This window comes from Phaenicophaeus curvirostris, chromosome 9, assembly GCF_032191515.1.
Source record: "Phaenicophaeus curvirostris isolate KB17595 chromosome 9, BPBGC_Pcur_1.0, whole genome shotgun sequence".
In the NCBI taxonomy this organism is placed as follows: domain Eukaryota; kingdom Metazoa; phylum Chordata; class Aves; order Cuculiformes; family Cuculidae; genus Phaenicophaeus; species Phaenicophaeus curvirostris.
Window position 1 is genome coordinate 8,648,394 of NC_091400.1, and position 25,497 is coordinate 8,673,890.

The window sequence follows — 25,497 nt, forward strand, 5'->3', positions numbered from 1 at the left end:
TTAAGTTTTGCATTTCAATGCAGTGAAGGTGGCACACTGAGGTGCTTCTTGGACACTTTGTTCCTTTTCCCTAACCTCTTTTGAAGGTTGTATTGTGGCAGGGACAGATCAGGCCAATACATCCAATTTTCTTTGGATTTTTCTAGTGGATTTATTAGTGCATATTAATTTTTTTTTCAAACAAATTTTAAGAAACAACTTAATCTTAAAATGCTATTTTAATTATTCCATTTTGATTGATAAAATTATTGCTGAAATTTGCAATTTTTCTTAGTTTGCCCATCCTAATCGGTTTCATACAAAGAAATATCTGAAAAACCAAAAGAATAAAGTTTTGTGTCTTGTTTCATTTGCTTTACGTGCTGTGATGATAGAATGGTGTTATATATATTTGGATGCAGTTAACTCCCTGTGACCAAAAGGAGGGAATTTATCACCTTGGCCATCAAACTGAGTGCTTTTAAAATATAAACACCATATTTTGTAGTTCCTTTAAAACTATATAAGGATTAATCTTAAACAGTCTGGGCTTTGCTCACGGTGTCATTGGAAAATTGGTTGTAATTCTAGTGACTGGGTATCTTCTAATTCATAGCCTACCTTCATCAATGGCCAGTTTATATTCACTTGTTTTCTGGGTGATACATTTTTAATTTAAGTGACTTGTCTCCCTTATTGGAGTTCTTTTTGAATTATATTTATAGATAACAGCACTCCCTTTTGCAAGACTAATTAAGGCAACTTCACCTATTTTGCCCTCTTTCTAATGGCTGATCTCTACCTTTTCCACAAGGAGTTCATCTCTCTTGAACATGGATGGATAGAAAATGAGGATGAGGGTGGTGAAGCTCTGGCACGGGTTGCCCAGAGAAGTCGTGGCTGCCCCATCCCTGAAGGTGTTCAAGGCCAGGATGGATGGGGCTTTGAGCAGCCTGATCTAATGGGAGCTGTCCCTGCCCATGACAGGGGGGTTGGAACTGGATGAACTTTATGGTCCTTTCCAACCCAAACTGTACTATGATCACTATTTAGATGAGAAAATGGAAATGGAACTTAAACTAATTTTCAGATGAATCCAGGTATATGTTGGTGTGTAAATAACATTACGATGGTGGCCAATTTAGGTTAAGAATTAGGAAACTGCTCCATATTGGAAGTCCTTGTCCACAATTTCTGCTCTTCTGATGTAGTCTCTTCAAGAGGCTGTAAGTGAATTATTTTTTCCATTTTGCATCTGTAGAACTGGCTGCCTAATCATCGTGGGCTCTTGTGAATAGGCTGGCATCTACAGGAAATACTTACCTTCTGGCTTAGTCATTTTCTGGCTTATGTCATCAGCTGGGAAGAGGGAGGGGAAAAAATGGAAATTTCAGGGCCAGAGGCAACAAGAAGTCACTTAACCTCTCTGTCTTTTTTATTGCTATGGTAAAATAGTTTCCAATTGTGTTTTATTCCTCATCTGTAACAGCTATTGTGACTGGTTTTATAGTGTGTCTCTGCAGTTATTAATGATGTGGTGTAAAATGTGGATTTAAGTGCCAGTTTAATGAGCTGCTATCAAATTATCCTTTTGTGAGTTCTCAGCAACTGACTAGGTATAGATGCAGTTAAATAACTAAGAAACAGTAGTTGGAAACTGATTTTAGCTCTGTAACTTTACAGTTTATTAGCAAAGTGTCTGTGTCCATTTACTTTGAGCTACCTTATGTTGTGTCCTTCTGATAGTGGTTCAGTTTCTACCAGGCTTCTCCAGGCAGTTGCCCCATGCTTGAATACAGGGGTCCCCAGTTCTCATCAGCACTCTGGTGGGACAAATTTAAGGTTGAGAGATAATTAATTGTAACTGTTAATTTCCAAAAGGTTTAGGCTTGTTTTTGTGTGTGCTGAACTCTCACATAGGAGAGTACGAAATACTGCCTGGCACCTGTAATAACGATGTTTTTGTGACTTAGTTAAGAATAGCAGGTAACAGCCTAATAATATTATCCAGTTGCAGGTATTTTGATACATTGGTATAAAAATATGTCTTAAAATAAATCTTTAATTATTGCTGTATTTAGAATTACAGTGAAAATGATTTTATATACTTAAAACTCCTATTATGGAGTCTTAGCAGTAGTAAGCCTTAAACTTCTGTCTTTCATGCATCTGTTCCAGGGTCTAATTCTTGGCTTGTACCAGAAACAAAAGGCGCAATTGTGCAAGGTGGATATGGCCATACCAGTGTCTATGATGAACTTACAAAATCTGTTTATGTCCATGGTGGATACAAAGCATTACCTGGCAATAAATATGGATTGGTGGATGATCTTTACAGATATGAAGTTAATACTCGGACGTGGTAAGTGGGATTTATAAAGTTGGAAATGAAGTTGTGACTGGAAAACAAAACCTAAACAAAGAGTAAGGTAAAGTTCTAATAAAGTCATGTAGGCATCTCTGTATCCTTTGCACGTAGCAGAACAGTACGTTCTCTGCAGAAAATGGGAGAGTTGTGGTAAGGGATTAGACTCAAGCCAGCAGATTAATGGAGATACACATTGAAGGAATGGCAGGGAGGAAGCTTTGCACATGTTCTACAAGTTGAGAAGAGGTTCACCTATCCAGACATAACAGCCCTGCAGAAATAGTACACGTGTGCTGTTTCCACGTGATAGGAGTATACTGCTGATGCACGTTCAAGAAGCTATTATATAAATAAGTAAAGAAATCAGAGAACTATGGAAGTTTATTTTTCACAAAGCTATCAGAAATGAGAGAAAATTCCTGGTATTGTATAAGGATTCTTAGTTATTAATGTTCTCGGTGTTTACATTTTTGTCAGTTCCTTGTCCTTCAAGTTTATTTTAACTTACAAACACTATGTACATGTTATTTATAGAAAGTGACCTCAAAAGTTTTTTCTTACCTTAGAGATGATTTGAGATCAAGAACTATTTATTGGAACGTTGCATTCTCGCAATTTAGTATTTGTGCTGAGCACTAATGGCTTAAATTTAGGCACACAAGACTTGCTCTCAGATATCAGAAATGTGGGTATGATTTCACTGAGGCTCCTGATTTTCAGTGCCACAACTCATGGCACTTGGAAACATTATTACTTATTAAACATTATTGGAAACAAGATTTTTGTGTCCCTTGTAATGTATTTTTAAATTGCTGGAATTTTAATGCTCTCTTATTATAGTCTATTCTTGGAACAGAGTGATACGTTTTGAAGGTCTGTTCAAGAATACAGCAATAATTATTGGAATATTTTTACTCATTATTTATTGATGCTGGAAGTCAATTATGCAATGGGACTGAAAACTGGCTGAGAGGATGGGGTAATGACACTCATGTAGTAATAAAATATTTGTTTACTGTACCTGTGACACCTCATAATCAGTATTCAAAGCACTCAGTGATGTAACTGAGCTTAAATGCACCACTGGCTAGGTGGGGTTTGAGGAAAAGGTGGAGTTACGATGCCCATGTATGTGGCTTTCTTCACACTCTCATTTTCTTGTCCTTAATCTCTCTTTTTCCTCTTGCCCTTACTTACTTTCTGATTCATCTGAGGTTCATATATTTCACTAAATCATGGCACACAAAGCTAATTACTTGTTTTATTCAGTGGCCTGTGTGGTTTCACTTCTTACTAATTAGGCATAAGCTTTATGTTTCTTGGAATGTGAGGGGGCGATATCTTAATTCCTAGTGTGTACATGATTTCTAGTGCATGGTGGAGAAGTACAATGTGTGTAATAGAATCACAAAATCATAGAATAGTTTGGATTGGAAAGGACCCTAAAGATCATCTAGTTCCAATCCCCTGCCCTGGGCAGGGACGTCCTACTCGGCCAGGCTGCCCAAGGCCCATCCAACGTGGCCTTGAACACGTCCAGGCATGGGGCAGCCACAGCTTCCCTGGGCAACCTGGGCCAGGGCCTCTCCACTCTCATAGTGAAGAAATTTTTCCTTATGTCTAGTCTAAATCTGCCCCTTTCCAGTTTATACCCATTGCCCCTTATCCTATCACTACAAGCCTTTGTAAATAGCCCCTCTACCAGCTTTCTTGTAGCCTCTTTCAGGTACTGGAAGCTGCTATAAGGTGTCCTTGGAGCCTTCTCTTCTCCAGGCTGAACAACCCCAACTTTCTCAGCTTGTCCTCATATGGGAGGTGCTCCAGCAGCCTGTGTTACTGTTCATTACCTGCATGCTGCTGCAGTTAGGTGGCAACATGGTGCTGGCTTGGATAATGACCTGGAACAGTGGAAACACCTGCTGGTTTCTGGATGTTTCTTTTGCCCTTATAATATCCTGCTGTGTGCAACGTTTGGCATCCATCTGGTTGACACAGATGAAACTCAGCACACAATATGCAAAAATTAGGGGACCTCCCCCCACCTACAGTGTCAGGACTAGGGCTAGGGCAGTGCAGGGAGTGACAAGTACAAAAGTCAGTAGTCCACAGAAAAGCTGGGGAGGCTTCTATTATATCTACTGGGGAAAAGAGAGAGTATAGTTTCTCCTGGAACAGTGCATGGGTCTTTATAACTTTAGTGAGCAAGGCATCTATCTGTGGACAGCTGCAAGGCAGAGTAATCAAGACAGAATCTAGTGTAGAGTAGTTAATGTAAATTAAGAGGTAGGACTTGTAGAAAACAGATATAGCAAAAGACAAAGAAATCTATAGTCTGAATGGATAAGGACAACATGTGCTTAGTATATTATCATTCGTCAACTCACAGCAGCAGTATTCCTTTGTTACTGCTTGAAAAACCTATTAAAAATAATGTGGTGTTCTATTTCCTGGTAATCCCTAGTTTTATTTGTTGGTAACTGATGAGTTGAAACAAACTCTCATGTTTTTCTGGCTAGGTACTCCCGAGTTTTCTATGTCAAGCTGGTTAGAAAAACAACTACATGGTGCTCTATATTTAAAGTATATTGATCAGAAGTACACAACAAAAATGCACGTCACTTCACAGAAGAAAAAAAAAAGGATTAAAACCTAAAGCACGTTGGTGGGTGTGCTGGTGGCTTGAAGGATATCTTGTGTTTTTTAAGCAATTAAAAACAGTCTCATTAGCTTTCATTTAGTCTTTGGTATTTCCTTCAGTGTTTCTGTCTAGTTGTTGTAGGGGGAAAACTACTTAAATGACAGTATGAGAACTTAGATTTAATGCCTTCCTCTCAGCTTGTTTAAACATAAGATCTCCTCACTAAAAAAATTATCTTGAGTTTAGTAATTAAGTCACATCATTATGCCAAAACAATGAGACATACTTTAATCCCTCTCTCCCAAAACCCTATGATCATGTAAAAGTATTGAACAAATGTTATCGGTGTGAAAGCCTTTGACACAGTTTCTCACAGCATTCTGCTTAGGAAAATCTCAGCCTCTGGCCTGGACAGGCGCACACTCTCCTGGGTGGAAAACTGGTTGGCTGGCCGGGCCCAGAGAGTGGTGGGAAATGGTGTGAAATCCAGCTGGAGGCCAGTGACAAGTGGGGTTCCCCAGGGCTCAGTGCTGGGTCCAGCCCTGTTCAATGTCTTCATCAATGACCTGGATGAAGGCATCGAGTGCACCCTTAGCAAGTTTGTGGACGACACTAAGCTGGGTGGAAGTGTCGATCTGCTGGAGGGTCGGGAGGCTCTGCAAAGGGACCTGAACAGGCTGGACTGCTGGGCAGAGTCCAATGGCATGAGGTTCAACAAGGCCAAATGCCGGGTCCTGCACTTGGGGCACAACAACCCTGTGCAGTGCTACAGACCAGGGGAAGAGTGGCTAGAAAGCTGCCTGGAGGAGAGGGACCTGGGGGTGTTGGTTGACAACCGACTGAATGTGAGCCAGCAGTGTGCCCAGGTGGCCAAGAAGGCCAATGGCATCTTGGCTTGTATCAGAAACGGTGTGACTAGCAGGTCCAGGGAGGTTATCCTCCCTCTGTACTCGGCACTGGTGAGACCGCTCCTCGAATCCTGTGTTCAGTTCTGGGCCCCTCACCACAAGAAGGATGTTGAGGCTCTGGAGAGAGTCCAGAGAAGAGCAACAAAGCTGGTGAGGGGGATGGAGAACAGGCCTTATGAGGAGCATCTGAGAGAGCTGGGGGTGTTTAGCCTGGAGAGGAGGAGGCTGAGGGGAGACCTCATTGCTTCTTTACAACTACCTGAAAGGAGGTTGTAGAGAGGAGGGTGCTGGCCTCTTCTCCCAAGTGACAGGGGACAGGACAAGAGGGAATGGCCTCAAGCTCCGCCAGGGGAGGTTTAGGCTAGATGTTAGGAAACAATTTTTCACAGAAAGGGTCATTGGGCACTGGAACAGGCTGCCCAGGGAGGTGGTTGATTCTCCTTCCCTGGAGGTGTTTAAGGCACGGGTGGACGAGGTGCTGAGGGGCATGGTTTAGTGTTTGATAGGAACGGTTGGACTCGATGATCCGGTGGGTCTCTTCCAACCTGGTTATTCTGTGATTCTGTGATTATAAAGAGACAATGTTATTCAGTCGGAAGGAAACATTGTCAAGTCAACATATCCAGGACAGGAAACAAATGACAAAACAATTAAATTGTAGGTGTGAGCAGCGTGCAGTAACTGAAGTGCAAGTGAGAGTCTAAACCTAAGAGCAGTGAGATTATGGAAATAAATACTATTTGGGGCATGTAAATAATATTCTGTATTGACAACTTAATCAGTTCTTCACAAATGTCTACAGCTGACCTGCTTAATGGATTCAAGCTGGCAAAGCCCCCAAATGGTTCCTCTCTCCCTTAGTAAGATTTATTTGCTGTGATTGAGTTGAATTTGTGTTTGGTTCTCTCTACTGGTCCCACACCTGCCGCGTTCAAACTGCAGTATTAAGAGCTCTTGGCTACTGTTGGGCTTGTTTTATTGCTTTGGCACAGACTAGACCACACACACAGGCTGAAGTGAATGAAGAGAGATCAAAGACTCAGTGTGCATGGACTCTTTCTTTTTTTTTTTTTTTTTTTTTTTTTGAGTACTGGAAGTCTGTGTGTTTGAATCTGCCAGCTTGAATCTATTTATGAAACAGTGCAAGTGTTTTTCATCGTGATTAGAATGACTTCTACCATTTCTTTTCCAGGTCTGAGTGATCAATTAATTAATTAAAACGTCTCTCCTTTTCAAATACTTAGGAAGGTCTAAAGGTTCTTTTTTTCGTTTGAAAGAATTCTTTACTGCATTTCTTCAGCAAAAACTCAACATGACTGAGAATGTATAAGAAGAGGAATTAATAATTTTAATGGGTTTTCAGTCAGTTTTGAGTAAAATATACCATATTAATATTGACTTCTGAAGAGTGCGAAGGGGATATAATTTACTTCTGATACATTGTTTAACAAACTGGACTTTTAATTGGAAAAACTCCACGTGACTTTTAAGTGAACGTTTGATGTATTTGTTTCATCATGAGACAATTCATAACCTTAAAAGCAATCGGAATACATTTCATATTTACTGAGGAGTAGCTTTACCTCAGTATTTTCCTTGTAATTTACATTATTTTAATCTATAAATATCCTTGATCTGTGTATGTAGTTTTTCAGATGTTAGTGTGTATTAATTTATTCTTATGTTTTGCAGGACTATTTTGAAAGACAGTGGTTTTGCAAGGTATCTTCATTCAGCTGTCTTAATCAGTGGAGCTATGCTCATTTTTGGTGGCAACACTCATAATGATACTTCCCTGAGTAATGGTGCAAAGTGCTTTTCTGCTGACTTTCTTGCATATGATATAGGTAGGTATTGTAGTGTACTTTTCTCAGTTAAGTTTTAAATATCACTGTCTTGCTTTCTCAAGTCCAGCTAATGTGATCCTTCACACCTTCAAATCATTTATATATTATATTGTAAAATTAAAACCAGGATTTTGTTCCTTAAAACAAAAACTTAAGACTATTATGGGACAGCATGGAGTAGCTAAAATGTTTCTAAACAGTTTTTCAAAATAAGCCTAATACTGTCTTATAATATGAAGAGTGGATATGTTGCTAAATTAATTGCAAGAATTGGTGCAGTTTAGTGTTATGAAGGAGTGTTGAACCGAGAACTTTGTGTTTGTTGTCCGTAAATATTGACTGATTATTTTTTCATACTGAATATCGATGTAGCACTAATAAAATATGATGCTGGAATTTAAAAAAAACCCAACAAAACAAAATAAAAAAGTCAAGGGTGTGACAATGTCCAAGTCAAGTGTGTGACATGTAGCTCTGGACTTGGCCTATGCAGTCCTAATGAAAAGAAGAAGAGAGACATCGATATCATTCTCAAGGCCCTGGATATTTTTGTAGAATTTTGCTGAAACACGTGTGAGAAACACTCGCGCGTGGCTCTGTGTGAAGAAGGCTTCCTGAAGCATGAGGAGCCTATAGGAGGTGGAGAAAGGAATGGGGTCTATGTAATTGCACAAGAGAGTGGCTGAGAGCAGAAAAGATTGTTGTTAATAAATATGTGGTAAGAATACACCTTGGAGGAAAACTGTTAAAGGTAAAAGTCTTGGGACAAGACTAGATGGGTGTAAGCTTTCAGTCTGTAGAATGGTTTCCAACCTTTAGAGCTGTGTGATTATGGAAAAGCCTCCCTATAGGATCGTGGAGGCTGTAAATCTAAAGGAATTTAATGAGTCCATAATCTGTTTCCTGCCTTGTTTATTGCCACTGTTGGTCTTCCCATAAATAGTTTTTCCCTTCCCTAATGTTCATGTCCATATTTTATGTGTCGGTTGCAAATATAAACACAGGGGTCAGATTTGGGCTAAAAGGCACAGATGCTTGTCCTGGGATCTAAAAATTGGGAAATGTTTCAGAGCAGTCTGGGAAATGGACTTGTGGATGATCCTGTTGAGAATAGCTTGTGGATAGTGCCTGGATTTATTTTTGGCAAGCGTTTATCATCTGAATACAGTGGTAGAAGAGGGTGAGACATTATCCTTTTTATGGGAATAGTTGATGGCTCTTCATGGCTTTGTGTATCAATACTAACTATTCTGTGTTTGCTCTCATAAAAGAATAACCAATAAAGTAAGTACATGGAACATATATGTGGTATTTCCTGCCCGTATCACCCAGTGTGCAAATAAAAGCCTTTTCAGACCAGTTGAATTTTTGGACTGTATCCCTGTATTACATGGTCTGTAGCTTCTTGCAGGCATCTCACGGTGTGAGCTACTGATTTTATTCTCATTTCTGTTTACATCTGGTTTTAATTTTTAATGAAATGGAGCTCTCTCCTCATTTCGGACAATAATATTACCCATTGGTCCACATTTATTTGTAGAATGTGCACTTGAGAATCAGTAGTATGAGTCCCAGGATCTGAATAAGTGTAACTTTCTGGCTGTCACACACCAGAAGATTTTTATCCTATTTTATGAAAATGTTGTGTACTGTGTATTTTTTTTTTTTGTGGAATGATATTTTTTCTTTTTTTTATAGTTTATAATATTTAATATTTTCTTGCAAGTCATGTTCTCCATGTGCTATCTAACTGATGAAGTGAAAAAAAGAAACAGATCTAGTAATTTCTCCTTAAAAAAAATAAAGTCTATGAAGATTGATTTGATACAAACTTGACGTTCTGTATTATTCATTTTGTCAAGTTGAAAATACAATCTCACAGCACACATTAGACATATGTTTTTTCAGAAAACAGTAAATACTTATTTTACTAAGAATTAGATAATTATGGAATGGGTGTAGTCCAGAACTTTATTTACCTTATATCCTGAGTTTTTGAACAGCACTTGGAACACAAAATAAAATATATGATGCTATCAGTATCATGTTTCCCAGTTACCTTGCAAGTGACGGAGTTTTATGCTCTGTCTTGGATAAAACGTGTGCTGTCTGGAAGTGAGCCGAATCCGAGAGATAGAGCCTGTACAATTTATGTTCAGGCTACAGAATATTTTTGATTATATCTCTTATTGTATATGACATAGTCTTATGGATGGTTTGCTTCAGCTTTTTATTATCCATGAAAACACTTCCTGTTTTTCATATTAATGTGAAATAACTATTTGGGAAGATTAATCTCAGTTAAGTTTAGCTGTCTAAATGGTTGCTTTCTAATACAGTCTGGTAATTCAGACTCATCCTCTAGTCAAGGTGGGGAGATGAGTATCTTCAGAAAGCAATTAATTTTACCAGGCTTAGGAGTGAGTTGCATTTATTTATTTATTTATTTATTGGTTCTTTTCTGGAATCAGGCATTGCTCTCTAGGCACTGAACTTAGTCTACATGCATAAGTTTTAGACAGTGAAATGTAAGTGTCAAGCCAAGAGCTCAGTTCACTCATTTAAATTGCTTACTGTGTTTTACGTACTTACTGAATATATTTGTTAAAGCTGAAGACTCAGATCTGGAGATGCTTTAAAACTATTAAAATACCTTAATTTTCATGTTTTAATATTATTTGGTGTATTTATTCATGTAGCAGTAAACGTATGATTAGGATCGTGCTGCATAAAATAATATTTGGAAACCTGGCCTTTGGTATCCTTTTCTCCTCTGATATTTTACCACTAGACTTGCCACCAAGTTGTTCTAAAAGCTACTTCAAGATCTATGAATGGCTATGCTCATAAAGATGAGATATTTTCTCAACTGTGCTGTTACTAATTACATTATGCTGAAAGAACCACCTCGGCAATGGGGACAGGGTTGCCACTGGGCTCAGCCATGGATGCTGTGGCTGACCTGTGGTTTTCTAGCTGATGTTTGTTATGGGTTTTCTTTATCTGCTCTTCACTGGGGTGCCCTAGTTACCTGCTCAGCACATAATGAGAAGCTGAACGGCCTCAACTGGTGAGATCCTACTGGTTACAGGTGTAGAATCATAGAATGGTTTGCGTTGGAAGGGACCTTAAAGATCATCTAATTCCACCTCCCACTGGATCAGGCTGCTTAAAGCCCCATCCAACCTGGTCTTGAACACCTCCAGGGGTGGGGTAGCCACGATTTCCCTGGGCAACCTGTTCCAGTGCCTCACCACCCTCATTGTGAAGAATTTCCTCCTTATATCTAGGATAAATTTTCCCCTCTCCAATTTATAGCCATAGTAACTGTCAGTATTCAAATTAAGATGGTTGCTCAATTCTTGCATTATACCATTTTGAAAGGTACTTAATGACCTTTAACACCAACTGAAATGTGTGTGTCTGAATGTGTGAGGAACAGCTGTTGCACGCTGGTAATCGGTGAACTGGGATTTATCGTTCAAAATAGAATATTATCTTGTTCTTAAGTCTTTGTGTGTAATTGAGAAACTATATGGTAGCAGTTGTAGCCTGAGTTCTCTAAGTTCCTACTTTGCAATACATATAGATTTCAAACCTTTGGGAGACAGAGTAGGAAGAAAGTAGATAATCACCACTGACTTTAAAGTTTACCAAGTGGTTAGACCCCATGGAGATTAGTTTAAATAAATGTGCAATAGAACTGGAGAGGAAATGTGACATGTATCAGTATTGATGTTTTGCTAACGTTTTCTTCTTGGTGCAAAGTCTGACATTAGTTCAGTCTCCTTTTTTCTTTCCTTCAGGGACACAATCACCCAAGTTACTGTTGGCCTTGAGTTCACCGCTATTATTTTGTGATTACATAGTGGTAAAGTAGTTCAACCAGGCTAGCGTGCTGGGCAGTTTTTTTCTGAGTGCTTGATTAATTTAATTATCTACATTGTATAAGGAATAAAATGCACTTCAGAGAGGAAACCACAGTGATCTGTTTGCTGTACAAAGTTCTAGTCTAATTCTGGCTCCAAACAAAGTGTATTTGTTTTCCACAAGTTAGCTTAGTGAGTGCACATCTCAATAACTGGGCTGCATTCTGTGAAAGAACAGAACAGTGAAATAAATAACATTTCATACAAAGTAGTTCTTAAATTTTTAAACACTTATGAACAAAACAAAACTACTTCATGAAGGTGTCTTATTGTTTGACCATGATTAAGGATTATTTTGTGCAAGTTAGGAAAATCTGAGGATGTGCTTTTGCACACACTTACATGGAATTCAGCAAAAATAGCATACTTGGGTCAGCTCTCAAATGGGCTCCAGTGTAACCTAAATGAGCTAAGAACTATTATGGATTTTTCTTGCTGCTATTGGCCTTCTGGTATTACAATAATCATGGAAAACCCTCCCAGAGAAAACAGAAATCTGTGCTATTTTCCAGAAGAACACCAGAAGTTACGCTGTGAATATTTAGTTATACTCCATCGCCTGGGCTCTACCATCAACCACTGTTTTGGAACAAGATTATAGCTAGGAACCAGATTTGGAGCAAGAATCCTACATCACCATTCTGTTCTGTAGGTTTCGGAAGACCAGAGGGATGCAGCATTACAGCTTTGTTACAGTCCTGATTAACACATTGTATAAATGAAGCTTATGTGACACTAGTGTTATTGGAAAGCTTCTCTCTCTCTCTAAATGTGCAGATGAGTTTTCAGGTGCAAAATTTGCAGATAAAAATAGCTTAATTGGGCTTTGGAAGCAGGATGTCTAACAGAAATCTGAAATACTGATACTAGTATTTATTTTTTTCTTTACAAGTAAATATCTTGTAAGAGTAAAGATATTGATTTTAGTTCCTGGCCAGATGGTAATTTTAGTAAATATATTTCTGCATACCAATTACTGTTACTGTAGTTTCAATGTATGAAGAATTCAATCGCTGTCCTTTTGTTTCACATAAGCCTATTGCCAGTGTATCTGGATGTCCCAGAAATGTGTAAAGAACAAGTGACAAGGAACTTCTATAAGAGAAGCCAAAACCTGAAATAATTGGAATGTGGCAGCTACTTACATTCTTTTTCCTGGTGACACTTGTATTTCAGCATTGTCTGAATTTATGAGAGATATGCAATAACCTAAAAATTAAAAATAACAGTAGACAGTGCAATGTTTCTTTTTAGTCTTGTTACTCTCTGGATTTCAATTTATTTTTATGGATTAAATAATATGCACATTCATTTACTTATGAAAGACAATGTTGCATGCAAGATACTAAGCTTCTTCTAACAAAGCTTAAACTTTTTCCTGTTTGAAAAAAAAAGTCAGAATTATCTCATGAGGTTAACTTTAGTTTCATTTGTAATCAAGGAGATTGTATTTAGTGTTAAAAAGAATTGTGTATCCATAAATTGCTTGTAAAATAAGTTATTTCAACTCTGGTCTTTGTCATCAACAAAATGAGTGAATTTAAATTTATTTATAGTTGTGGGGTTTTTTTTCTTTTTACCCTATGCAACCACATCTATTTTTACAATTCTCCCTCCTTCTGCAGTTACAAATGCGTTATCAATGTGCTATCACAAAGAAAATTAAAGTGGCAGCTGTGATAGATTGTTTTATGCATTTCTGAGCACTTAAGTCATAAATGTACTTCTGGTGCAGTCTGTAGTAGCAAATACCTTTGTATTGCTGTACTATTAGAGAGGCAAAACCACAATAAGATAACGCGCTAATTGCTCCTTTTAATGGTAAAGCTCAAGGTGGTTGTTTTTTTAATACTGCTTGGGGAGCCCTGTTATGTATATAGACTATGCTGTAGATATTAGATCTATGGTTTAAATTCAGTTCATGCAGTTTCAAACGTGTTTGCCTTTATGTTCTCCTGAGAGCAGGGAGATTTTTATTATTCTGAATAAAGAAAAATATTTATACAGTGTGGAATGAATTTGAAAATAAGTTTTTCATTTGTACCTAACTTTGGTGCTTTAGTTGTTTGTGGTGTTTAGTTGTCCAGAGTCACACAAAAAAAAGAGAACCAGAGAGAAATATGATGTGTGTCTATACTTTGTGAACAAACATTTCTGCTTTTACCAGAGTACAATTAACTAAGTAGTTTTTGATATTATATAAAGAAAGCATCCAAACTGACATTAGATTGTTCATTATATGCAGGGCTGCACTGCAGGTGTCACAGAGTGCGTGACTGAGCAGAATCAATAGACTAACATTTCAAATCTATTTAAATATTTAAAATTGAGAAATGATTTGATAATGTAGACATGAAGTATGTAGTGTCTTATAACTTTTCTTAAAGCATAGCTCCAAATGTGGTAAGAGGTTTTCACCCAGCCTGCCTGCCAGTGCAGAAATACAAATGTGATCCTGGCAGTAGAGTATGCAATACTCATCACCCCGTTTTATAGAGACTGTGCTAACAGCTTTCGCTTCCTATTTCTAACAATATATATTTTTTAATCTGTTCAACAGAACAGTGTTAACTTGGAATAGTGGAAAGTTACCTAGCTTGAACACTTAGGGCACTTTCCTCATCAATGAGACTAGGTTTAAATCCCATTGGGTAGGAAATGGACCTGTTTCTTCTGTGTCTTGGATCATTACTCTAACTCCTATTAAACTATATGAAATAAGTCTATTCTCTTTTATTGAATTTTGCAAGTATGAATGCTTTCCAGTCCTTAAAGAAGGCAGTGAGAGTATAGCTTTGAGAGAGTTCCACCTGCAAGTTCTGAGTGGGCACGGTGCTTCTGTTCAGACTTGAGTGCAGTAGTGGGCATTGCAGGATGGGGGAGGAAAATGAAGATGAAGTGTAAATAACCTTTTCTGCTCAGTGCTTACAGTTTTTCAGCCGAGTTTCTGTAGTATAGTTTCTGTAGTTTGTTCTGCGAAGGGAGTGTCTTAGTTCCCTGATGTTCTCTTATATTCTTCACAATTTTGTAGATTTGGGAGTGGGTTGTCAAGGTCATTCCCATAGTCTTTTTAGTTATTGAAAATCATTGAGATTTCCATAGTGCTTTTAATAAATTAGCTGAAGAAAGAGGACAGTAATTACCTTTAAAATAACTTGTAGATGTGTGATTTCCTTAGATTTTCATAAATAAAATTTGAATTGGAGGTAGTTGGATGCTAAACTCGTGTAATTTTTCAAATGGATTTATTAATTCACATATTAATTTAATGGAGCTGTGTTAACTTCTGTCTGCCCCAGTTCTGCACTAATTTTTAAAAATACATTGTTCAAAATCAGATGTGAATGCTAAGTGCAAACTTACACTGCCCTCCAGTCCTAAAGAGATTTTTAATGGTGTGTTCAACTGTACATCTGAAAAGCAAAAGTCACTCATAAGGAGCCTTGCAGGACTCACAGGACAGAGCCAGGATGCTGTGTTTCCCCTGTTTTTCCTGCAGTCACATTTTGGTAGATGTAATTTTAGTTAAATATTTTAAAGCAAAATATATATTAGAGTATTTTACTGATGTGACTGTGTTGGTTAGAAATGTGGCCTTTTTCCTATAAAATCATGGATGCGTTCATGGGATACATTTTAGTGATGCATGAATATATTATACTGGTATAGCACGTTCCTCTTACCCTGCTATATGTGCTGTTGTTGCACCTTGCTATTGACCTAACGGACTGCATTTTTTTAGTATTCTGAACAATGAAGCTTTAGTTGTGCTGCAGGGAATTCTTGGGACTTCTTTTCTGTGTCTTACGACCCTTGAGACAGCCTGGATTCCCATTTCAGTTCAGGGTCTGTGAAATAGTCCTTATGGTTGCAAGGAATGCAGTATTGCCAGGAGGATATAGATGAGAAGGATATAGGTGACTGAACAAACCACAGGGGGTGGAGGCCTGTCTTGTTGGAGTGTGGGCCCTGGAGAGCATGACCCCGTGCAAAGTTCATTTGGGGTTTTTCTCTGCCAGCATCAGCTGGATCACCTCAAATCTGGTGCATTTCAGTGGTGTGTTTCACAGCAGGAATAATTTGTATGGCTGATGAATTTACCCTCAGAGCCACTTCTGTGTCATCTGGTAACCAATTAATCTTCACTATGAATACTTTTCTTCTAACAACATGGTATGGTACAACTTGTTCTTGAAGTTAAAGCCTTTCTAACGGAGAGTACGGCCCCTGTATTCCTCCTTGTACTTTCCAGTGATTAAGAATTCTACTAGTCAGTTTGGAATTAATAGAATCATAGAATAGTTTGGGTTGGAAGGGACCTTAAAGATCATCCAGTCAAGGTCCCTCTGGATGGCATCCCTTTCCTCCAGTGCATCAACTGCACAACAAAGCTTCGCTGGGCAACCTGGGCCAGTGTTGCTCCTTTGTCTGCTGAGTAACTGTTTTCTATTAAAAGCAGTATAGACTTGCGCATGCAATATGTTACACCTGGGTATGTACAAAGTGAATGGTAAATACAACCAATATCTATACCTTATCTTTCACCTACTATCGGTGTAACACCTTAAGAGTTGCATGACATGATAAAGAGGTATTTTATTCTGTACTCCACAGAGCTTACTAGACTTGATACAACAAATAAACCACATAGAATGCTGTAATAGAGATAAACAATACTGGAAATCATACCGTGTTTGCTGTTTGTCATTTCCGTCTTGGAATTGTAAGCTAAGTCTGGAAATTTGGATACTTTGAAATGTTAGAAGGCAGTTTGAAGATGATGGGCAGGGATGAATACTATCTGATTCTTTACCAAAAAACACCAAAAAATCAGTTGCTTAATGATTTGTGCTTTGTATTAATCAGTCTGGACAGAGAAAGTCAGATCAGTAATTTAAAGCTGAGCGAAAGTAATATTCTTGTACAGTGCTCCTCCATTCAGTGTTCAGCAGTCATTGAGAAGGCTAGGAGGAGATAAGAGGGAAGACTGTAATGTGCTTCCCCTCCCCCTTTTTCACTTGTACTCTATTGAAAAGACCTGCCAGTTTGACAAATGCCATCAGCAAGAAAGGAATTATTATGTCTCCAGCCCTCAATGTTTTCTTATCTCAAAACCAGCCTTTATTATGCTTTTATGGTTTTCCTCCAGCATTAACTCCCAGTTTTTCTTAAATGAATTTCTAAGTACAGGAAACAGTATAGATTTGTGTATCCATTTGTAAAAATACAAAAAATACCGTTCAAGAATTTCCAAGATGAGATGAAAAGTTAGTGTGGGTTTTTAAGTGGCCTTGAACACCTCCAGGGTTTCCTTTACCATCAAAAGCAGGTGAGTGCAAACACGCTGTTTCTGTTAACATGGAATGACTTACAGCAGCAAGAACTTGATTTTAAAGCGGCAAGATTTTGCTAGTCGGTTGTAGCATTAGGATGTTTGCTTTTTTTTACCTTAAAAAGTGGAAATGTTTTCTTTAAGTAGAAACTGAAGTAATTATTATTAATTGCTTATTTCTAATAAATAATGCCTCTTAGTCTGAATTTCTTACATAAATCAAATACTGTGGAGGTATCAAATGCCAGTGTTATGCTAGGACCTGGAAAATACACAAGTTTCGGATGAAGCTTGGAGTAGTATTAAATATAAAATTTGTGATATGTAATTAATTGGTGTCCTAGTACTGAGATCTCTTCTGTTGATCTCTTCCCCCATCATGTATGTAGTACTTTACTTTCACCTTTCTATTTAAATACGAAAAAGAGAACAATTGTGAAAAATCCCAATGTTTATAATTTATATACATAATTTATATTAATAATACTGTAATTCTATCATAATATAATGTTCACAATGATAGTGACAGAAGCTAGAAGTTGAGAAAGAGGCAAGATTTTGTGGATGCAATTGTCCTATAGACAGTGGATTAAACTTACTGTACTATTTTTTTCTTCAAACTACTAAGTTCATTCAGAGTTGACCATCTGATATTGAAATTATTGCACTTTGGACCATCTGTGTTACTTGTAATGTGCTTTTAGTTTGTTTCCAATTTATAAGAAGATGTAATTGATTTATCTGTCACAGCCCCATCTCATTCTGACTCTTTATGGGCTCAGGCTGTGAATCCACGGGAGCTGAAGTCAATCTAGCGGTGTGTTACTGCAGTTTTGCCTGTAGCTATGCTGTCCTGCCCCATCTTGTGTGCCGACTCCATCCTTGTGCGACCTTTCGCAGAGCTGTTTCAGCACAGTTTGCCAACTGGACACAAACTGACGAAAGCACTGCTGTGACTAATTTTCTGTGTTAGAAGTCCAAGAACAGCAGCAGTGGCAGAGGTGAATGAGAATAGGACCAGCATAGCCAGCAGTTAGCATGACTTAGGCTCTTGGTGACACCAGTCTGGAGGGCAATTTGTCCTTCTTGGATTTCTAAATATCCATGTATGTTCTTTTAAGCTGGAGAGGGACGAGGAATGTTTATAGTTTTGGTTTTTGTTTTTTAACCTTAGGCTGACTTCCTTGAAGTATGTGTTTTGGTGATGGTATTCCTTTATTTTTAATGATACCTATTTGCATAAATTATTGCAAATTTCAAAACTAAGTAATATACCTTTTGTAGATGTGGCTGTCATTGGAATCTTACAGGAAAATTGATTCAGTGATATTGGGTAGAAATCAACCTTCTTCCAGATGTGTTCCCCCCAAGTCTTGCTGTGTGCCAGTGACCTCTTCTGACTGTTGATCTCTGTAGGACATTGTGTTTTTGTGGTGGTCCTAAATCAGGCTGTGTGGCTTCTGCAGGCATGTACTCTGTCCACTGCTGTATGTTGTGGAGAGTAGGCTAAGCAGATAGGTCTTTCTCTGTGTCTTAGTGCCCGAATTGATAGTTCTCCCACTGGTTTGAAAGAAGAGTCATCTTGTTATTCTGGTCTCACATGACATTAAGGCAAAAGACAAGTAAGTTTTCATTGAGAGTATCTGAAAGAACAATATAATTATCAAAAACCTAAATATATATATATGTGTGTATATATATATATATAAAAATACAAATATATAAATAAAGCCACACTTTGATTTGGGTTAAATTGGAGAAGTCTCCTTTAACTTCTTTTCAACTTTGTATTTAATTCTTATCTTTGTGTGTATAACAGATATTTTTCTTTTTTTAATGAGAAAAGTGTAGCTCTCTGATATGAAAGATTTCCTGAAAGTTTACCCTGGCTGTCTCCAAAACCTATTATGATGATGAATTCTAGAAATGGTTTGCCTGCTCTGTAGAAAAATACTTTCTTTGCTTGGCTTTAAAGGGATTTCATTGAAGTTTTGATCTCTAGGTGCTCCCTATTTCTATTACTGTGGGATTTAAATACTTGAAGTCAGTCAAGTTCAAGTGGGAAATAATGCAGAAAGGGCTGATTGTTCTGAAGAGCTAAAATCCCTGTCAGGGCAGAAAAATAAACTGCACCAAACCCAGGTTTTTAAATGCTCCTACAGTGATGCTAGAAGAATTATGCTTGAATAATTAATTCAAAGTGAAGATACTGACACAACATTAATCTCAAATACTTGGTGAACGGGAAGTAATTAGTGACATACTTAAATCAAGATACCAAATGTAAGGAAATAACAAGATGGGCTGCACAGCTGGAAGAGTGGCAGTTTATCTTCCAGCACTTGTGAAGGGAAATAAGTTTATGGTTGCAGATGCTGAATGAAATACATGTGAGTTGAAATCTTTTGGCTAATTAGCAGGTGTGTAGTGTTAGGGCAATTTTACTAATCACTTGATGACAATGATGATAGTGGAGGTGGTTGTGAGAGTTGAAATGGGCTGTGAAGGCAGAGAGCTGTATAATAAAGGGATACTGCTGTGAGTTGTCTCTGATAGAGAAGTGTTGCTGACTAGGATCTCAGAGCCCCTACTCAAAAAATGCATCTAAAAGGAGGACTCATTGATTTATTCTGGAGCAATGTAAATATAGTTTCTTAGAACTAGTAACTGCATTGCGCTCATATTGCGATTTCTAAAAGTGTAGAAGAATATGCATGTTAGTCCTTTCCTGAGAAAATCCGTTAGTGATACATTTAAAATGGAGATCTACCTGAAAATGCAGAGCCTACTGAAAAAGAAATGAAAAGAAGGACCAAAAATTACAAAATGGCATTAACGGAGTATGCTTAGAGACTAATAGTGTATATATCACTGCTCTGTAAGATACCTTCATAAATGCATATCACTGCAAATAAAGACTCTACAAGGACCAAATGAAGTCCAAATAAATAGCATATTTAAACAGTAGAATAAAGCAGTAGTAGTAGGAAAAAGCAGCTTAGCTTTCACGTGGTGACAGCAGAAGAAAGTCTGTCAAATTCTTCTGATTTTGAAGAACGATAAAAAAAAATGCTAGAAACTAATATTAAAAAATTGTTTCAAGCATGTCAGTCCAGTTTTGGTTCAGAATTCTTGAGACCAGTAAGTGATGAAAACATGTTAGGAACATTTGAAGATCATGAGGTATAGGTTGTTTTCACAACTGAGACAGTAGGGGTTATCTCGACTGATCGCTCTGGGAAAGGAGGGTAAATAGGCAATAAAGTTGATGCTTAATATGCAAAAGAATGTCTAATAAAATCCATTTTGTATATATTTTGCTGAAAGCTTTTAGAATTATTTGCCTTTTCAAATGCTTTTGTTTTTCATAGAATCATATAATTTTAGAATGGTTTGGGTTGGAAGGGACCTTAAAGGCCATCCAGTTCCAACCCCCCTGCCATGGGCAGGGACACCTCCCACTCAATCAGGCTGCTCAAAGCCCCAGCCAATCTGGCCTTAAACATCTCGAGGGATGGGGCAGCCATCACTTCTCTGGGCAACCTGTGCTAATGCCTCATCACTCTCATAGGAAAAATTTCTTGCTGATATCTAATCTAATATTTAATTTTTTTTCTTTCAGCTTGTGATGAATGGAAGATTTTACCAAAACCTAATCTGCATCGAGATGTCAACAGATTTGGTCACACTGCTGTTGTCAGTAATGGGTAAGTGAAGTGTGTTTTGAATTGTCCTGACTTTTTCTGGATGAAAAAACTGTGGCAGAAATGGTACCCATGTCAAGTATGTTTCAATGATGTACAACTGATATAATTTATTAATGTGAGAAGCAGCAGTCATTGGGGACTTTACTTGTCTTAGGCAAACAGTACAGCTCATCATCAATTTGCCATCCTGTGGAACCTATTCAGTGGCATTTTACATGAACCTTGTAGTATACTGAGGTGCTTCCTCATTGTTATGAACTACAGTGAATTTGAAATTCAGCACCCCTGTCCCTCAACCTCAGAATATTTTAGTAGGGTTTTATGTACAAAAAAGTGTAATATGAGATATTCTTTAAAGGTTTCTGCTGTTGGGAACTGTATGATTAATTCTGTTTTAGGAGTATATGATACAACAGATTTTTTTATTGTTATCAGGTTCTTTTATTGTTATCTGGTTTTAATTTTAAGTGAGAAGGGTAAAGTCCCATGGATGGTCTTCTGGTTATGATGTCAGCAGCTACTGCACCAGAAATGTTACCAAAAAGAAATTACACAATCATAGAATGATTTGGGTCAGAAGGGACCTTAAAGATCATCCAATTCCAATTATTTCTGACTGTCTTTGAAATCTTCTTGAAGAAAAATGTTCTTATTTCCTGCAGGCCATTATTTCACATGCTGTTCTCATTATCTGACTCCAAAAATGAGTAGTTTCCTCCATAGCTCTTCTTTCCAGGCATTTGGTAGATGTCACTCACTAATACATAGAGCACACCACACTTTGAGCAATTTTTTGCTAGTCTAAACTTCCATGGAGAAATACATTGAAAAACTTATCAATCTTTGTAATGGGACCACTGACAGAATCTTTATTGGACAAGGATGAAGAATGTTTTTTGTGATAATATGTGTATATTTTTTTTTATTGTGTATCATGACAGATAAGAAATCAAGGAACTGTATCTATGGCTACGATAACGGTTATATTTACTTTCTTTTTCCTAAAAGGTCCATGTATATATTTGGGGGGTTTTCGAGTGTTCTTTTGAATGACATCCTTGTGTACAAGCCTCCCAACTGTGAAGCGTTCAGAGATGAAGAACTGTGTAAAAACGCTCGTCCAGGGATAAGGTGTTTGTGGAATAAGAAGCATTGTGAATCCTGGGAATCTGGACATGCTAATAATATCCTTAGAGCGAAATGTCCGAAGAAAACAGGTAAGTGAGTTCTAGTCTTAGCCTGTCAAATTTGCAATGTGCTGTAGGAAATGGGAGAATCCCTAAAATGCCCCCGGAAAAGGTAACCAGGTGCAGCCAGTTATTGAACTTTTAAGACCATACCTCTGAGAAAAGCCAAAGCAAGAGACTTAGGGGTTGATTTTTGAAATCATAAAATTCTGGATTTTTTTAAAAAAAATTTATACAGGGAATTAGGTGCAAAAGAGCACAAATTTTAGGAGTGAAGAAGTACAAAGAATAAGAAGGTTACTATTTCAAAGTATTTTGACTTGTCACAAATAAAATGCTTGTGAAAGTGTTGTTTTTTTACTCCACATGAATGGAGGATGTGTACTTGCTATATGCACCTGCTATTTATTCTGTGCATCTTTATTAAAAAAAGTTAGCACCATTGCTATTTTTCTGTCAGCTTTTGTTTCCAAATGAGATATTAAGTGGCAAGCTCAGAAAAAAGATGCATTATAGAGCAAAAAGGTTATCTAGATACAGCTTTCTGAGGAACTGCTTTCATAAAGTTCCATAACATTTAGGGATCTAGAGCCTACAAAGTTTCAACTCTTTATAAGAAGAAAAATCTCGAGACACTAAATTGAAAAGTAATGCAGATGGAAGTGCATCATGTAAAAAGCTGATTATATCAACAGGTGTTTAAACAAAACAAAGCACACACAGGTTGATGGAAAATTCAAAAGCTAGAGCAGTTTCCAAAATAAAACTGATGCAAAGGGAATAAGCTACAACTAAATTTGCAAAAGATGTGTAGAATTCCGCTTACAAAAAATGTTGTGCGGATGGCGCTGCTTCACTGCTGCCAAATTCTTACACTTTCAGGTGGTGAAGCCCATTTTTCATGTGTTCTTTTACACAACATAACTCAATTGTTACCTAGTTGAGAGTATCACCTGAGAAGCTGCTGATGGCCAATAGTAAAGGATAAGCAGAAAATTCAGTTTGTTTGCAAAAGTTCAATTTTTGGATAGCAAGGCTTCCCTGGAAAAAGGATCTCTTAAACTTTATGATCCCAAGATGAAAGAAGATGAACTCTGTAGGAGTTAAACAGTGTAACTAGTGTCGGAGATGGTAGGAATTCTCCTATTTTGAGTTGTGGTGATTTTTCATATCTTTTATACAGCAGTGTCCCAAACTGTTTTATATAATATAAATTTTATTCCAAGCCCTGGAGGCTTGTGATAAAGATTTAACATGAAGTCTTCCTTAAATATTTTTTATGGAGAAAGGGCAGAACTGTTAGGTTTATAAATTAATTTATAAAAATATAAAACGTCCCTTTATTGCTAATATGTCTTAGATTTTGCTAGTTAATACTTTTTCCATTGTCTCCTTGCATAGCAAGCTAATATTTAATCAGAAACCTGCATCTAAAGGGAACCTTTCTTCTGTGTTAAAGGAGTAAAGAATGAATAGTTTAAGAAACTTTCTGATATTCTTTGTTTATGCACTGTGCTAGAGGGTTTTTACGCTGCGATTCAGTGAATATGCCTTTATTGATATGAGACTTAAGAACCTTTGAATATAGTTGTTACTAAAGGAATTTGTGAAGAAGTAAATCTTATTAACTGAATAGAATGCATTTCCTACGGTAACTTAAACCTTTGTGAATGGCTAGAGTTCAAATGAAGGATGAAACAGGAAGTGCTTTAAGCAAGTGTTTAAAATGTGGTGTTATTCTCTTTCTGTGTGCTGTTTCTTTTTGACTTTCCTCTGTATTACAGCTGCTGCAGATGACAGATGTTACCGATACGCAGACTGTGCCAGTTGTACTGCCAACACAAATGGGTGCCAGTGGTGTGATGACAAGAAGTGCATCTCAGCAAATAGTAACTGTAGCATGGTGAGTCTTTGCAAATTTAAATTTATGATCATGCTATTAACAGAATTTCTTTCCTAGTTAAACTTGTTGCAGCAAGTAGAATGGGTGTGGTAGACTAATAGTAGCTTGTTTTGAACACAACCATAAACATGTTTGCCTGGCTTTTGCAATAAAAATGTTGCAAAGGGCAGAGATAGACTGCAGCAAATATGTCTATTTTAGGGGAAAAGTGTATTCTTTAGGTTTGTGTTAGCCCTCTGCATATCACAGAATAAGAGAATGGTAAGGGCTCGAAGAGACCTTTGGAGATCAAACAATCCAACCCCCTTGCTAAAGCAGGTTCACCTGGAGCAGGAACAGGAATGCATCCAGGCAGGTTTTGACTATCTCCAGAAAAGGAGACTCTGCAGCCTCCCTGGACAGCCTGTTCCTGTGCTCTGTCACCCTCACAGTAAAAGAGTTGTTCCTGATGTTGAGGTGGAGCTTCCTGGGTTCCAATTTGTGCCTATTGCCCCTTGTCCTGTCACTGGGCACCATTAAAAAGAGTCTGGCCCCATCCTTTTGACACTTTCCCCTCTAGATATATATAAACATTGATAAGGTCCCCTTTTGATTGTCTTTTCTCCAAGCTAAACAGACCCAGGTGTCTCATTCTCTCCTTATGAGAGAGATGCCTCCAGTCCCCAAATCATCTTCATGGCCTTCTGCTGGACTCTTCAGTAGTTCCTTGTTTTTCTCGAGCAGGGTTGCCTGGAAATGGACACAGTACTCCAGAGCCTCACTAGCAAAAAGGGAGGAGAACCTCCCTCAGTCTGCTGGTAGCCACACTCTTCACGCATTCCAGGATACCATTTGCCTTCTTGGCCATGAGGGCATGTTACTGGTTCATGGTCAGCATGTTGTTCCACCAGGGCTCCCAGGTCCTCTGCAAAGCTGCCTTCCAGCAGGTAGCCCCTAACCTGTCCTGGTGGATGGAGTTATCCTCCCAAAGTGCAGGACTCTACACTTTGCTTCAAACTTCATGAGGTTCCTCTTCACCTAGCTCTCCAGACTGTCTCGATCTCGTTGAATGGCAGCACAACCTCCCATCCCAGTTTTGTGTCAGCAGTAAACTTGCAAGGTGGCTGTTGATTTTTTTTTTTTTTTATTCCACTTTCAAACAAGACCAAGTCAGATTTGTTATTATTGGTATTCTGATTACTGATTGTCATAGAAATATTTTTCTTTAAATCATGGAGTTATTTGTCATCTCCTTAAAAGAATATGAACCTCTGTTGCCCTAAGATTAACTGGTTTCTGATGATTTGGTAAGATTGTTCTGCTCTTTGTATAGACAAGCAATAAGAATGCATAGATTCATACCACTTTATATTTTTTATTTTTAATATTGCTTAGTGCCATTTTTATACTTCAGGTTATTGTCCACTGGCTGCTGCATCTCTTGCTTGTTCATTTGACTTTTTGACAAGCATATAATAGTATTTTAACTTTATAAATTTTGTTCCACACACCTGGCTGTGCTTGAGTTGAAAGTCTTCTTTACGCACTCCCACTAGTAAAAGCAGCTTGCTCTCTGGTCCTTCTCCTCCAGGCAGCTTTCTAGCCACTCTTCCCCTGGTCTGTAGCACTGCACAGGGTTGTTGTGCCCCAAGTGCAGGACCCGGCATTTGGCCTTGTTGAACCTCATGCTGCTGGTCTCAGCCCAGCGGTCCAGCCTGTC

At 37.9% G+C, this 25,497-nt stretch overlaps 1 protein-coding gene across 4 annotated transcripts in view; it reads left to right on the forward strand.

Annotated features, from left to right (window-relative positions):
- The window catches only part of ATRNL1 (attractin like 1), a 491,214-nt gene that overhangs the window by 73,302 nt on the left and 392,415 nt on the right, over positions 1–25,497 (forward strand). For all 4 annotated transcript variants that reach the window (XM_069863707.1, XM_069863708.1, XM_069863710.1 and 1 more), the window contains exons 9-13: positions 2,158–2,341; positions 7,586–7,740; positions 20,624–20,708; positions 21,717–21,925; positions 23,680–23,798. In XM_069863707.1, the coding sequence (XP_069719808.1) occupies positions 2,158–2,341; positions 7,586–7,740; positions 20,624–20,708; positions 21,717–21,925; positions 23,680–23,798 (752 nt within the window). The remainder of the gene's footprint in view (positions 1–2,157; positions 2,342–7,585; positions 7,741–20,623; positions 20,709–21,716; positions 21,926–23,679; positions 23,799–25,497) is intronic.